This window comes from Orcinus orca, chromosome 9, assembly GCF_937001465.1.
Source record: "Orcinus orca chromosome 9, mOrcOrc1.1, whole genome shotgun sequence".
Taxonomy (NCBI): Eukaryota; Metazoa; Chordata; class Mammalia; order Artiodactyla; family Delphinidae; genus Orcinus; species Orcinus orca.
In genome coordinates, this window is record NC_064567.1 from 70156356 (window position 1) to 70173581 (window position 17226).

General features: G+C 34.7%; 1 protein-coding gene and 1 pseudogene across 5 annotated transcripts in view; one reads left to right on the top strand and one right to left on the bottom strand.

Moving 5' to 3' along the window:
• SNX13 (sorting nexin 13) overlaps positions 1-17226 on the bottom strand; it is a 138154-nt gene that overhangs the window by 84737 nt on the left and 36191 nt on the right. For 3 of the 5 annotated variants that reach the window (XR_007479101.1, XM_033440893.2, XM_004263466.4), the window contains exons 2-5: positions 13985-14097; positions 9766-9868; positions 7118-7207; positions 5939-6060 (exon numbers count right to left, since the gene is read on the bottom strand). Coding sequence is in view for 4 of the 5 variants with exons in the window: in XM_033440893.2 (XP_033296784.1) it covers positions 5939-6060; positions 7118-7207; positions 9766-9868; positions 13985-14097 (428 nt within the window). In the remaining variant the exon portion in view is untranslated. Of the gene's footprint in view, positions 1-5933; positions 6061-7117; positions 7208-9765; positions 9869-13984; positions 14098-17226 lie in introns of those variants that run through there. The other 2 variants (XM_033440922.2, XM_033440940.1) reach the window with 2 other exon arrangements.
• Positions 3793-4718, top strand: LOC101287942 (phosphoglycerate mutase 1-like; annotated as a pseudogene).

The window sequence follows — 17226 nt, forward strand, 5'->3', positions numbered from 1 at the left end:
AACCAAAATTTGCCTCTCAAGCAGCGAGCAGTGGGACCTGAGTTCAGTAGCAAAACCCCGTTATTCCAGGAACAGTGATACCATCAGCATCAGAACCACTGAATCTCAGAACCTACATTTCCTATGTCCTTACACCATGGGAAAACCCTTCAGGAAGGAACACAGTAGCATTAGAATATATCTCCTTTCCACTAACCCTAGGGTTCAGGGAAACAGATGTGTAGAGTTAGTAACCACATTTCACTTTTGAGAACAAGAAGGTTCCTTGTTCACTTGTACCTCCTCATACACTAACCTTATCCCCCTTCTGAGAACTGTGCTCAGATTATTCCTTTTGCCTAACATGTCCTTTATCCCTCCCTCTCCATCTCAATACACCCATTCTTGAAGTCCAGTTTTGGCCTCAATCCACATGAGGTCTTGATCAGTGACTCTGGTCCATTCTATCTCTACATGAAATCCTCTAAATGCCACACAAATCACCACTTTATTTCTCTCCATTTCATGTGCTTTAATTTTGTCTCCCTTTCCCTTGCCCTCAAAAAAAAAAAAAAATAGAGCTAAGAAGACAAGGTCAAAGAATCTGTGTATACATCCTAGGAATGTAACAAATAACAAAAACAACAATAACAACAAAGAAGTTAACATTCACTGAACACATGCTATGTGCTAGATCCTATGATGTTTTACATGCACTTTTCCCCCATATAATCATTACAACAATCCTATGAGAAAATTACCCCATTTTACTGATGCAGAGATTTAGGCACAGAAAGTCAAATAACTTGCTCAAAAAGTCATTTATTGGTCGACAAATACTTTATGAAATATTTCATGCACATCATCTCCTTTGCCCCTCACAAACTCAGAGTGTGCTACAAGTTCAGCATCACTGCTGTACAGAGTTGTTAAGAAATGTTCTTTTAAGTACATTATAACTTAATGGTACAGGTAGAATTATAATACAAATCTCCCAGAGCTTTCTATCCTATATCATACTATCTTATTTGAAGAGAGAATAAAAATACATGGGTTATCACAGATTCATCTGCTAAAGCTCCAGCCTAATTTATGCCCAGGCTCCACAGAGAACTCAAGTGCTATGGGAAGGTTTCCTTCCCTAAACTGTTACTAGAATAACAGGTACTAATGTTAGTATGAGGTGTTATCATTACAAAGTACTCTCTCACATGCGATGTCATTTAATCCTAACAACAACCTGATAAGCAGACATAGGTTATCACTAGACTCAAAGAATTTATGGTTTTTAGCCATTCAACCTGATAAGCAGACATAGGTTATCACTAGACTCAAAGAATTTATGGTTTTTACCCATTCAAGGCCATAGAGCTTAATAAATAATAGAGCTAAAGCTCAAAACCAGAACTTCACACTCTAAGTATATCCTTTTCTTCCTGTTATATCTCAAAATGAGTATTTTGTTTTATGTTGATGTTCTGTAATTGTTTCCCCAAGCTGATGAATAAATATGAACACTAGAATTTGGTGGTTCTAAATCTTTTCTGGGTTCATAGGCCCTTTTTGAAAATAAAATCTATGGAATCACTCAATAGGAAAAATAACAGACAATTTCGCATACATCTTCAGGGCTTCATGGGCTGTTGGTTAAGAACCCTATGCAAGATTGTAATTTGAAGGAGAGAAGTGATAACTTATGCTTCACAGTGCACAGCAGACAAGAATAAGAATTTTTAAAGTATTTGAGTGATTATAACCAGGCTTAATTTTCTTGATATTCACATTGGAAATAGTCAAGGAGCCTCTGTGAAGACATACATTTTAGTAGTAACAGAAAAAGCCAATGAAGGACAAAAATAAAGTCATTCACAGAAAAGGCACAAACAATAACTGAGCTTTACTGCATGCTACAGGTTTTACATCATATTGTTTTTTAACCTGAAAGCAGCCTCAAAAGTAGCTTATTATCAGCTCTTTACAAATAAGGAAACTAAAGCTCAAGAGAGGCTGATTAATTTGCCCAAAAACTTAAGACCAATGAACAAGCAAAGATATAAATTCATATCAGTCTAGTATGGAAGAAACCTGGCTCTTCCTGTAATCACCCAAATACTTAGCTTGAAAGCACAGAATATTAGAGAAGGGGGAAAAAAAAACTTACGACAGGAAGTTTAAAGAAAAGGTGGTTATAAGATCAAAAACAGGGAAAGCATTGCAATGATACGAAAGAAAGGTGGGAGAAACTAAGATTAATAATCTAGATCATAATATATCTGGTAGCGAGTGGAGGAAAGAATACTAACTATTAGGAACAATCTGATTCTAATTCTCGCTCTGCCCCCAACTCAACAGATAATCCTAGACTAATCGCTTAATCTTTCTGGAATTTAGCTTCCTTGTCTGTGAAATTATGGATGTTGGACGGCATAAAAACTTAAACTTCTAAATTCCTTCACAACTTTGAAAACATTTTCACAAGAACTATTTTCATTACATTCCACTGAGCAGGGATTTTGCTTTATTCATTGCTGTATCCGCAGCACCTGGCTGGTACAAAGTAGACACAAAATATTAGTTGAATGAATAGATGAATTTGATCATGACAATAACCCTGTGAGGAATGCAGTACTGGGCAGGTATTTTTTATTAGGCTTATTTCACATGTGAGAAAAACCAAGATCCAAAAAATTTTTAATACTTGCTCACAGTACTGCGGCTAAATGGTAGAGCAGGATACAAACTCAAGTCTTCCAATTACTAGTTCAAAGTTCTTTCTAGGTCTAAAATTTTTTATATTTTCATATACTCTTAAGCAGACACAAGAATAATGAACTCTTCTTATTCCCACTCTTCCAAAGGGAGAAAAACATCATTAGGATGGTGTTACCATAAAAAGCAGTGAATGACCGATTCAAAAGAATGATCTTAAAAAATACCTAACACACAATAATGTTACATATATGAAATAAGGAGATAAAATCCAATTTCTGACTTCTTTGATTATACTTTATTATATTTTCTGTGTTCCACAGTTAAGTCTACACTCCTAATTATGGCTGGCTACTTTACAATGTTTGCTGTTAACCATAAGGGAGAAGGAGCTCAAATCTATCCAAGTAAGGTTAAAATTCAAACCATGAAACTTACTGTAGGCCTCCTCAGTGACCTCAGGCTGAGGAACTCACCTCACACTCTAAAGCTTAAGATCAACTGAATTATAGAAGAAAAAGTCTTGACAGGGCAGCATGAGCTAGAAATATCTATGTGAACAGAGATGGAAACAAAGTAACAGCCCTAGGGCAAAGCTCTATTCTCCAAGACTCTCAAAAGTACAAAAGTATATTTCAAGAACCTAATTAGGGAAGAAGAGGGGTTGGTTGGAGAATAAGACCTTCAGATTAGACAGTGTACTCCTGGCATAGCAATGCAGCCTCCTGCCTTGAGGCCACAGGCTCATAGGAAAATCACTCTGTGTACTGGGTAGCAAATTCTTTTATTTAAGAAAAAAAAAGATTGCAAATTCGCCCAAAGATAGAATCCTTTCTTTCAAAAATAAATAATTTCTGCATATGAAATGCCCTCCCCAAAATCAAGCAGTTTAAATACAAGGATATAGACCAAAATATTTTGTTATATGGGAGGCAGTATGTAAGGGGTGTTTGTAAAGTGAGAATTTTTGTATACCTCAGAAAAGTTTCTTAAAGGAAACTCATTAAAATACACTTCTCTTCTGAAAGTAAACAAATAAACTGAATACGTATTCTCCACTGACTTATGCTCCTTTGGTTTCTTCTTCCTCTAAGAGGACCCCGCTAGGTATGTGCCAAAAGTGAGCAGTTATGCTGAACTATTTTCAGAGCGCTTGAATAAAACAGAGTATCTGGGGTCATGACCTTGGCATCTCAGTGAGCCCCAGTCTATGCCGCCATGGCCACCTACAAGGTGGTGCTGATCCCACACAGGAAAAGCACACAGAACCTGTAGAACAGCTTCAGTGGCTGGAGCAAAGCCAACATGAGCCCAGGAGGCGTGAGGAGGTGAAGCACCACATGCAGGTGCTACAAGATGCTGGCTAGGAGTTTGACATCTGCTTCACCACGGTGCAGAAGAAAGCCATTTGGATCTTCTAGACAGCACTGGATGCCAATGACCAAGTGTGGCTGCCAATAGTGAGGACTTGACTTCAATAAAGCAGAAACTGCTGCCAAGCATGACGAAACCCAGGTAAAGATCTGGACATGCTATTATGTCCTACCACCTCTTATGAAGCTCAACCACCCTTCTACAGCAACATCAATAAAGACCGAGGTATGCAGACCTCACTGAAGATCAGCTACCCTCCTGTGAGAGTCCGAAGGACACTATTGCCAGAGCTCTGCCCTTTTGGAATGAAAAAATAGTTCCCCAGATGGAGGAGGGGAAGGGGGTACTGAATACAGCCCACGGCAATAGCCTTCAGGGCACTGTCAACCCTCTGGAGGGTCTCTCTGAAGAGGCTACTGTGGAGCTGCACCTGCCCACTGGTAGTCCCACTGTCTATGAACTGGACAAGAAGCCCATGGAGTTCCTGGGAAATGAAGAGCCCATGTGTGAAGTCATGGAGGCTATGGCTGCCCAGGGCAAGGCCAAGAAGTGAAGGCAAGCAAGCAGCCTACTTTCCTAAGGACACCCCCCCCCACCCCATTCCTCTGCACCTCTTCCCTGCACATGTCTGTGGGCATCTTAAGTTGTAGCTCCAGATGGGGATCAGTGGCTCCCAATTTTCTTTTAGCCATTTTGTCTCCTGCTCCCATTTCCTTCATACAATCTAGTCAGAACAGCACCTATGGGGCAAAGGGTCCTCAGTCCAAGTCAAGGGAAGACTTATTCAAGAGGGTGGAGAGGAAGTAACTCTGGGACTTTTTGCTAGTGCTTCGTTTATTACTAAGGCCCTGCTTGAGTAGAAGATAGGCAAGAACCATGCTAAGATGTGACCAATGAGGAGGAACAAGAGAGCTTATTTGTGTTCCCAAAAGCTAATCCTGTACTATTTTGTAGTCATGTGACTGTCTGGGAGGCTCTAGTTATTCCAGTAGAAGATGAATGTAACCTGCATGGTGATTCAAACAAACATTTCCTCCATTACACCAGAGGAACTCGCTCCAGAAGATTAGGATCAATCCTGAATGTTTAAGTGTTGCATTTACTTTTACAAAATATATATATAAAATACATATATGTTGTGTCTATATTTGTACATATTATATATATTTCATATATTATTTATATATTAATGTTAAAAATACCAACAACAACAAAAACCTTCCGGGGATTTTAGTGGTGGTTAACAGAAAACAAACTATTCCTTACACCAATATGAGATAAGCTCCCTGACTCCTAAGGTATAGGACTTCACCCTGTTGTATGTTTCAGAACCCCTCCCCTGCCTTATTGTTCTATGGCCATAAAATGCCTCTTGATCATGTCCAAGCATGTCTTTCACTGTGTCAGATTTCCGAATCATGTTCCAGTTGTTTGGCGCTGCCACTTGGCCCAGTACTCATTTTGAGCATAACTGTACTAAATCCTATTTCCAGAACAGTATAATAAGGGAGTGATGCAACTAAAAACAAAATAAAACAGAACAAGAGTATCTGGGTAAGAGGGGAAAAAAGTATTATCGGTAAGTGGGATGAAAGACTTTGAACAGTCACATGATTGGACAACTGGACCCTGAGGAAGAAACGGACGTACAGACTAAGAGAACAGGTATTAGTCAAGATAAACATTCTGTAAATGTAAAGGAACAAAGGTTTTTATGACTCTAGTTCTATAATCTAAGAGTTATCCCACAATAATAATCTACTGTTCTACTTACCATGGAATAAATCAATTTTCTCCTTCCATTTGAAAGTTATTTTCCCTATTGATACAAACAATATTTAAATTTTTCTGCATAAATACAATGCAGTGACCTTACCTAGTAGCAAACTGAATGAGTGCATTCTGAAGAGTCTGCCTAATTTCAAGAAGAAAAGATTCATCATCACTTAGTGTATAATACCAATACTGGACATAATCCCTCAAGGAAAATTGGATAACCTAAAACAAAAATATGGAAAAAAATACAATTTTTTAGGATTTAAAAAGTAACAGTGGCAAAGTAAAACCTGAAAGGATTATTTGCGATTTATATTTACTTGCTACATACTAAATTGTAGTGGTAAATAACTGCCTTCATTAAAAAAGCATCAATATACTAAAACACATTTCAAAAATTTTTCAATTATTTTGGTAGCCCAATTCATCCACTGCCCAAATTTTTTAAAAAATTAAAGAATTATCTATGGCGAAGCCCCACCCAATTTCAGATAAAGATGAAGCCTGCAGAAAAAATAAATTTCCAATGCTACAACATAATGAAGTTTTAATCAGTTTGATGGAATGAGATGCAAAATAATGTCAAGAGACGCTAATAATCTTGGAAATGTTTTCTTTTGAGAATATCGTCAGAATCATTGCATCAAATTATAAAAATGACAATTCACTTAATTCTAATACCGGTGATGCTGCCAACAGCACTGTTAGCCAATAAATAGCAAATAATACAGTTTAATGTATTATGTTTTTGCAAATCAGACAAAGTAAATATGGGTTCATCTAAAAAATAGTATTACATTTTAAAGTATACATTATTTGTAATAATCACAAAATCAAGAATCGATGAAAAATATTTTGGAGAAGAATAATTTGAATTCTAATTTTTAAAATATTTTTGAATGAAACCATAAATATCCATTTAAAAAAGTAATTAAACTAGTAGGAAAAACATCTGATTTATCAAACCACTAAGCTTGTTCATTAGCTGAAGAGTAACATTTTAACTATAAAATAATTAGAAACATTATCAGATGTCAGTAAAACCTTTTTTTCCTAAATGTAAATTCAACCAAAAGGCTTTAATATCGTATTAAGCAAACACCTTATTATAAATAAGTTCATAAGTAAGGCAGCATCTTTATGTACAGACTCCAAGGACAGCATTATAATGAATTTCCAGCATATTACACAAATAGCAAAAATTCTTCTTTAGTATTTTCAAAAGAAATGCACCTAGCACACAACATATGGAATTCAAATACCACATACTGAAACTCACTTGCTGGAGAGGTTCATCAATTATATTGGCACCTGTCAATCTTCTATCGATCTTTATAGTCCTGGCTTCCCGTTTCATTTCTTCTAAGCACTGAAAGGAAACCATAACATTCTATTACATAGTTTCTTGATTTAAAGTCTCTGTAGTTTACTTCTAACTAAATATTCATTGTAACTTCCCTGTCATTATTTTCAAGTTAATAAATAACCTTATTTCTTGAGACTCGGGTATAAAGCAAACACTATTTCTCAAATTAACAAAACTAGACATCTAGAAAAAAAATCTTGTGTCATCACCAAAAACAATTATCAGCAAACATTATTTAGAATGTGAGAAATTGAAAATATCAGATATAATATTGCCATATTTCAATGAAACTTTAAAATCATAAGTTAGTGTTTCAGGTGAGTCAAATAATTGTCTTTATTAAACACACCCCTATTTCCTCCTTCTCCCTCCCAGCCCACAACAGTATACCAGCTGCCAAATGAATATATTTTAAATTAATTTTACTTAGGGATGGTTTTTAGCAACTAAAGAAAATAAATATTTCTCTGTAGTCTTCAGAAAGACCAGTGACCTGGAAATCGGGTGAAAAGTAGTAAGAGACTCTTCAATTAAAAATACAAACCAAAGCACACATACATATAAAAAACATATGCCTCGAGTTATCACATGCAACCTCTAAGATTTTTTCATAAAATATACTTAGGAATCATTTTAGAAATAGCAATCAAAATCACCATTTTTATACCATATACTAAAAAACAGATTATAAAGACTTAACCAGTCTTGACTATGATTTATTACTGTTTAGGATCTTAATTCTTAAAATATTTTGCATCCTCTCTATGTACCACTCAAGTGAGTGGAAAATATGGATGGCTAGGAAATGATTCAAAAAGAAAAGGCAAAAAAGCAAACAACCCAATAGAAAAATGGGCAGAAGATCTTAATAGAGATTTCTCCAAAGAAGACACACAGATGGCCAGTAGGCACATGAAAAGATGCTCATCACTAATTATTAGAGAAATGCAAATCAAAACTACAATGAGGTACCACCCACCTTACACCAGTCAGAATGGCCATTATTAAAAAGTCTACAAATAACAAATGCTGGAGAGGGCATGAAGAAAATGGAACCCTCCTACACTGTTGATAGGAATGAAAGTTGGTGTAGCCACTATGGAAAACAGTATGGAGGCTCCTCAGAAAACTAAAAATAGAGTTACCATATGATCCAGCAATCCCAATCGTGGGCATATACCTAGACAAAACTGCAATTCAAAAACACACACGCACCCCTACGTTCACTGCAGCACTATTCACGATGGCCAAGACATGGAAACAACCTAAATGTCCATCAACAGATAAATGGATAAAGATGTGGTACATATATACAATGGAATACTCCTCAGCCATCAAAAAGAATGAAATTATGCCATTTGCAGCAACATGGATGCAACTAGAGATTTTCTTATTATATAAATGAAGTAAATCAGAAAGAGAAAGACAAATAGTACATGGTATAACTTATATGTGCAATCTAAAATATGGCACAAATGAACCTATCTCTAAAACAGAAACAAAATCACAGACAGAGAGAACAGATTTGTGGTTGCCAAGAGGGAGCGGAGGAGGGAGGTGGGTGGACTGGGAGTTTTGGGTTAGTAGATGCAAACTATTACACTTAGAATGGATAAGCAACAAGGTCCTACTGAAGAGCACAGGGAACTATGTCCAATCTCCTGGGATAAACCATAATGGAAAAGAATATTTAAAAAAAGAATGTACGTATGTGTATAACTGAGTCACTTTGCTGTACAGCAGAAATTAACACAACATTGTAAGTCAACTATACCTCAATTAAAAAAAAAAAAAGGTTCATTTCCTCAGAAAGATCTGTGAGCAAACTCAAAGAATACACACTAAAGGGAGTTTTAAAGGGAGACAGAAGTAAGTTTCAGAGATTACTTTAAAAGTTACAGTAAGTATTAGAAAAAAATGTATTTATCAATATGAAAGTCTTATTAGCACATAATGGATAAGTTAATAATTGTAAAATTCAGTTACTGGCATCAACTCCAGACCATTGGCCTCTCTTCATACAAGAAAAACCATCCTAATCCCACAATAATAATTGAAGGCAATGAGAATCTGAAGCGTACTTCTAGTACACAATTCCAATTTTATTTAGAGTATGATATTGAAAACAAAAGAATAGGAAAGATAATATAAAATTGGACTTGAATTATTAAAATTATAGAAACTGCACAGCCTAATCGCAAGCTCTATTTTTCAAGTGAGTTAAAGAGAAAGTGCCCATTTTCCTCCCTCTGGTTCCGATGCATTTATTTCATTCAAAACAGTATATTCATTGACATTTCCACAAGTCATACACATGATGCACTGAAATTCTAAGTTAAGACAGCAGGAAAAGACCCCAAATTTCTATCTTTTCCTCAAATTTGCATTCTCACCTTTAACATCTAACATGCATTTTCTAAGCCTGATCAGATAGACTCTCATAAATTTATAGTGAGCATTAGTGAATTATAGGAAAATCTGCCAAGCCATATAAAGATGATCACATATCATCACTGCGTACAGCAGGACTTTAAGGTTTCACATTCCTTTACCCTTCTTACCTTAGGAATCCCAGTTGATGTCGGAGGAAGAAATGAGTGTTCACACTGCTCTAGGTACTTCTCTGAGTTTGTTTTTCCAAAGAGGAGAGTAACCACAAAACCCCTGAAAGAAATTTAATTATAGATACAAAAACAAAACTTCACTACAATTTAACACATCTATTTATTACCAAATATATTTTTCAGATTTAATTGATGGCTTACCATTCACTAAAAAGTCAGTTTGTGACTTTGACGAGGCGCAAGGAATTGACAGATTTTGTTAAGTTCTCAAGTTTAAAACAACTATAAACATTTTGTGAATTTATACAATAATGCCTTTACAAGTTTTCATCCAATATATTTCACAAAGAATCTCAGGCAACATTTTCAAACTTTAGAAAAATAAACCTTCATTAAATAAGTAGGCAAGCTAATAACCAAAGACAAATGAGATGTACATCTATAGCTATACCCACATTTCTATAATTCTGTTAACTAATTAAAGAGAGATATAACTTGCCACTATGAATACAGAATAAACAAAGGCTATACAGGAAAAAAAAAGATCCAATTTACGATTTGTTTAAAATAAGACTGGAATTTAAAAAAGAAATATAAATACATCCCCAAAAGTTAATTATTTTTAAAACAATTATGGAGTCAAGGTAAGATAAAATACTGGTTTAGAATACTTTGTATTGACTAAATGCTATCAGTATTTCCTACATTTAAAGTTTCCCAAATAAATCTAAGCACTACTAAGTAGATAGGAAATCCATAAAAGAATATTAAATTTTAATTTTATAATGATTTACAGTAATCTTACAATGATTGAAAGAGTGCAGTTGGGGACTTCCCTGGTGGCGCAGTGGTTAAGAATCCGTCTGTCAATGCAGGGGACACAGGTTCGATCCCTGGTCCAGGAAGATCCCACATGCCGCGGAGCAACTAAGCTCGTGTGCCACAACTACTGAGCCCACGTGACACAGCTACTGAAGCCCGTGTGCCCTAGAGCCTGTGCTCCGCAACAAAAGAAGCTACTGCAATGAGAAGCCCACGCACTGCAACAAAGAGTAGCCCCCGCTCGCCACAACTAGAGAAAGCCCATGTGCAGCAACGAAGACCCAACACGGACGGACGGACGGACGGAAGGAAGGAAGGAACGAAGGAAGGAAGGAAGGGTGCAGTGACAAGAAAGGAACAGTAAAAAATTAAACACAGTCCGCCTTAGCTATTGAAAGGAAGATTCTCAAGGTCCTCTGCTTTTCGTGGCTATCTGCCATTTCACCACTCTTCAGTACAGGCACCACATAAGCAAGGAGGAGGTTGGAGAAACAAATAAAGTCAAATCAACTCATGTCATCAATTCTGTTTCTGTTTCTTTTTTAAAAGGTTGGCCTCAGAATTATCAGTAAATTTCACATATCTGTGTTCTATCTGACATTATTACTAAGAATCAAGTTGGCCTTGTATTTCAGTTTTACCTAGCTGTAAGCATATTTAGACACAATAAAATGCTGATATTAAGTTAACAATGCATTTCTAAAAACATTATCATAAAATAAACGTTCACCTTTGCCCACAGTGTGACAGTAGGAAAGTAAGCTAAGGAATAATATGATCTTAGAAAGAACCTAATTAATAGCTTCAGCCTTGAGGTTTAAGTAAAAATAGATGCTACAAATGATTGCATAACCAAACAAACATAACGGGAATGCCATTAAATAACTCATATCAGTACTGAAGGTATCCCAAAATAACCAGAAAAAAAAACCCACCAAAATTCAGAAAAACAAAAACCAAAAACTTCTGAGTGGTTTTCTTTCCAAAGGGTTTCTTTATTTTAGAAAATAAGGGGTTACCATTGACTATAAGCAAAACATATACATTATCAACACTGTATACAGGTAAACTGCAGAACTCAAAAACTTAAGTTTTACTAGCCAAAAAAAAAAAAGATAGTTTCCATGAGAAAATGTATTAATTCCTCTCTGACTTGCATTTTAACTAGGAAAAAGAACAAAAACAAATCTTTAAAACTTACACAACAAAAACAAAAAAACACTAAAACTAAGAAATGATTTTTAGTTATATGTAACTATTTAAGATTGATATATAAAAGCCTATTTTTGCTCTTAAAATTCATAAGGCACTAAACTATATAAATAAAGCTACATTAAAGAAAGGACAATCATTCTTCATAATTAGAGCCAAAATTAGAAAGATTTTTGACTCAGGAATTGTGATACTCACTGACTGTAACTGAGTAACCTGGGAATGCTTAATTAACTAATCCTCTGAGATGATTCTGGATGCTTGTTAGTATATAAATTGAAGTCCCCTTACTGTGGCACTGTATTTCCTGACATCAGTAGTCTGGAACAGAATATCAAATCAATTTATGACATAACATGAACTTCGAATTTCAGATCCTTCCATGTGACTTAATATTATCTAAAGAGTTTATAGTGGCCCTCCCACACCTACCAATATCCCAACTTATCTAAAAAAATTCACAGAACTTTACAAATATCCAAAAACTTTCTTGAAATTATTCCTTAATAAATTAGCAGACTCAAAAAGGGAACAACAAAGGTTCCTGGGACTTCGAAATGAATGGACTCGTGACCCTTTTCCCTTTCCCAAATTTTATATGGAGCAGTTGAGTCTAAGAGAAAGGATTCTCACCCCTCTACCTTCATCTGTAACGCTGCAATTTCTTCCCTTTCTGAAGTATTGTAAAATATTCTGAAATCCTTCCTCACTTTTGCCAAAGGCTTATTCAATTAGTGAAATAAAAGAAATCTTTCCTTTGTGAGAGAAACATCTCCTCAATTTCCTTTCCAATAAATAAAAGCAGCCATGACCTTGTGGGGGAGTAGTGCAACCATGAAGGTCTGGCCTTGATTTGTGACTAAAGAATGTAATTTAGGAAGCCCAAATGGCTGCAGATCTGTAAGTCTTCAATCATCTTTATAATCAATAAAGATATTCAGAACTCCATTTATCTGATTCCTATGGCTTATTTCTTAATTGTCTCAGTATATAATACCATATCCAAGCAATTATAAGGAAAATATTAAATCTAATATAAAATACAGTTTTATGAATAGTCCTCGATGTAGCTTCCCAGTTAAATTAATTCTCACTTGTTCAACAATCAGTGGGTGACCTCCCTATAAAATGGTTACACATGATTTTCAAACTCATAACCTGAAAAATGTGACAGGATGACAGCCATCCCTTCAGTGTCTTATACAGTCTCTCTCGGGCCACAGTTTATATATGCTATTCAATTCAGCTAAGTCCTCTAAACCTATAGGCTCAAACAATTCCTCCAAATATTTGGGGTCTCAAAAGATTTTTCTGAAAGAACTCATAGGTATTCACTGCACAAATAATTACATAAATGTATTACACATATACAAATACACATATATATACATACACACATAAACATTAACAACAAAATGCTCATTTCAGCTAAACTACCTTGTTCAGAGTACCTAAGTAGCAAGCATCTCTCTTGTTTATACATTTTCTTACATATAATTCATATCTGATACCAAACATTCTACATAGGAAGCTATACTAAATCATGACTGAAACCTCTCCTGTAAAGTTTTATCAACTCAAGGTAAAGCATAAACACTGTAAACCAAATAACCATGAAGAGAAAAATGGCAAAATCAGGTGTTTGTTGGAATTTTCTAGAACAAAATGACAGCATTCACTAAGGGAAATAATTAACACAATAATTAACATTAACATAATAATTAACATTAGCGTCTGAAGTCTAATCAATGAAACAGTCAGTATCTTCTAGTCTGTAAAACTTGATGTGTCATCTCAATTTAACTTATTTATCTTATTATTATAATAGATAAGGAAATTTCAACCTTAAAGGGGAAATAACACCAAAAGGAATAAAAAAATCTTAAAAACTTTTCAAGTTACACAAAAAAGTTTATATCATCAGAAATTGAAATTTATTTTTGAAGATGATGACCCATATTGCTGGTACAAATCATAACCATCATCGTTTTTATTTCTATAGTTATCTTAATTTTACTATTTTTAACTCTGGTAAAAACAATTTGCAAAAATAGCATTCACAAATCATACTGCCATTTCTCATGATCATTTTTTTTTCTTATTGAGGTCTCATGGTCATTTGTTTCCATTTTGAACAACTGAACATGACATGAATTATAAAATTATCATTGAGAATACTTACCCACCCACAAAGCAGAGGATATAAAATGCCAAATAAAATATTACAAAGGGTCCAAACGTTATTAGAGAAAGGACAATGCCAAGGCTTCCCCATCCCCATATGGACAGACTGGTCTGAAATAAAGCAGGAAAAAAAATCTTTTTAATAAATAAATAATTTTCCATAGGAACTAGAAAAGAACCAACAAAACTTTTACATAGTTTATGTTTCTCCTTTTAAGCATTCATGGTATTGTTTCAGTAATTTTAAAAATATTTACTTTTGAAAGTGTTAAGTACATTCTTGGAAATTTATCTCCCAGAAACAATATACAAAATCTATATGTAGAAACAAATTTATAGCATATCAGCAACGATTTTAAAAAACAATCTATTGGCAATATAAATGAACAAATTACATAAATTGTTGAATGACATGAAAAGTGATAAAGTATTTATAATAAAAACATTTATACATTTATATATGCAAAAGCATGTATGAAAGCTTAAGTAGACAACAGATTGTACTTGTTTATATTTCATCTTAAAACTACAGCATGAGACTTTTTAAAAATTAAAATTTCAAGGTAAAAAACCCATCTCACTAAAAATTATATTTTTATTTACTCAAATTATTTGCAGAAATTTGTAAAATTATAACTGCACAACTTCCAACTTCCCGTTACCAAAATTTACCACGAGTTCAACAAAACATCTCTAAAAATTCTCCATCCTGTTTCCCTATTTCGTTTAGAATTATACTGTATTATCTATTAAAAATACTCCTTTTGTTGAAGGCAAACTGGATTTTAGCAATTTAAGTCATTATGAAATAAATAAATGTATTCAGTTCAACAAGTTCCTATATCCATTTGCCTTGTACTGTGAGGTATACAAAGGATGCATTTGTCCCACTCCTGCCATCAAGAAGCCCAGAGAAGAATGTCTTACAGGAATGAAACAATTAGACACTGAACCAAAAGAAAATAATAGAAAGCATTATAAGATGCTAAACTGAACGAAATTAATGACAAAAAAACTATGGAATAGACAATAAGTGCTATGGACTATGAGAGAAAGCACAGTTTTACTTATTTATTCATTCATTCATTCATTCACCAGTCATTGACTGCTTCCTATGTGCTGTAAGTTCAAAGTGCTGGGGATATCACAAGGAATAAAGTATACCCTCATAAATCTACATTTTAGTAAGGGAAGAACAACAAGCACACCCTCATGAATTTACATACCTTCGTAAGTTTACATTCCAGAAGAGGAAAAAAGACATATAAATAAGTAAATATATATCAGATGGGGATAAATGCTATAGAGAAAAATAAAACAATTGCATGTGGTTGATCTAAGAAGCTTTCAATGATTAAGTGACACATGAACCGAAATCTTAGATAAGATATACGGAAAATTTATAATAGTCTTCCTACCCCCAAATAATATTTTTCCATTTATTCATATCATCTATGTCCCTCAGTGAAGGGTTTTTTTAAATTTCTTCTATATAAGGCCTTCACAACTCTTGTTCATTTGTATTTTTATTACCTTTTTTCCTCATCCTGGCCACATCTTTTTAACCAGAGGACAGAATGCCTACTGATGTTTCTACCCTGCCTTCATGATCTCCTCCTTGAATCAGCTGGGGATACTATTGCACCTATGAAGTGGTCTCCCCTGACTTCTTTCCAAGAGCTGAAAGTAGGCCATGGTGGTTTAGAATAAAGTACAGAACATTTCAGTCCCTCTGACAATAGTTCTGCTGAACATTCGGGACCTGATCCACACTATAGTACCGCCAGATGGCCAACTATAAAAAACAGATGTGATTTCCCAAGATTCATTCAAAACCTTTTCCACTGACTTTCCTGAAAAGAGTTCTTACAAACTCTCAGGAAAGCTCAGACCAGACTATGACCCAGATACTTTATCCAGCCTACCTTCTTCAATGATATTTGATGTAATATTAGCAATATTACTCTTTCTTTACAAAGTTATATTTATGCTTGCTCGCCATTTTTCATAGCTAAACAACTTACTGTTCAAGGATCTATTCAGAGGTTTGAACAATGAAACCAAGCAAAATGGCTATCTCTGGAGATAAAGGAAAGAAGGGAGCATGCAACTGGAGGACAATACACAGGGGGCTTCTCAAATACTCAATACTCAAATGTTCTATACTTTTTAACCAGGTGTTTGCTCTAAACTGTATAAATGTGTTATGGCTCCAACTGTATGACTATCAATTAAAGAAATTTAAAAATTAAATTTTCAGGGCTTCCCTGGTGGTGCAGTGGTTGAGAGTCCGCCTGCCGATGCAGGGGACACGGGTTCGTGCCCCAGTCTGGGAAGATCCCACATGCCGCGGAGCGGCTGGGCCCGTGAGCCATGGTCGCTGAGCCTGCGCATCTGGAGCCTGTGCTCCGCAACGGGAGAGGCCACAACAGTGAGAGGCCCGCGTACCGCAAAAAAAAATAATAATAAATTTTCAAAAAAGAATCACAATTATATAATGTGGGAAAGATTATTAACTCAATTATTTAACAAGGGGAGATGCTCAATTGTCTAAAAGCTCAAATTTTCAGAATCTCACAAGTCTCTTCTTACTCATTTGAAAATGGCAGCAAAAATCATCAAAAAACAAACTCTTATTCATTCAACAAATATTTGGGAATAGCTACATGCCAGATGCTAGTGATTTAACAGTGAACAAAACAGACATTACCGTCACATGAAAAAAAAAAATCTATGGAGAAGAACCTTTCCTTAATTAAGTTTGAGAGGAATTTCTATATTCCAGGGACTAATAAAATTAAACATTTCTAATCAAGCAAGTCAGGTGCTCATTTGTTTTGTGGTTAATCTCATAATATTTAACTTCAAATAAACTATTCAATGAAATATCAGAATAGAGAATTGTCCAAAATTGAGAAAGTTTCATGTTATATTTAGTGTTCCCATTTACATATTTGGCTAATATTATAATCTTAACTGGTGAGATTAAGAAGAACATTTGATCTAAAACCATTTAAAATTTTTGAGTTCTAATTATTTCCTAAGATGATACAGGATGATAAAATTTACAAAAATTTTGCACTACATCAGAAACTTTTTACAAATTCAGAACGGAAGCCAAAAAATATAAATAAATCCACTTCACAATGATTTACATTAAAATAATACTTGATATGTTACTATTTTCTTCTCCAAACACAACAATCAACACTGAAATATTCATGTGTCTGGTTCCCTAAA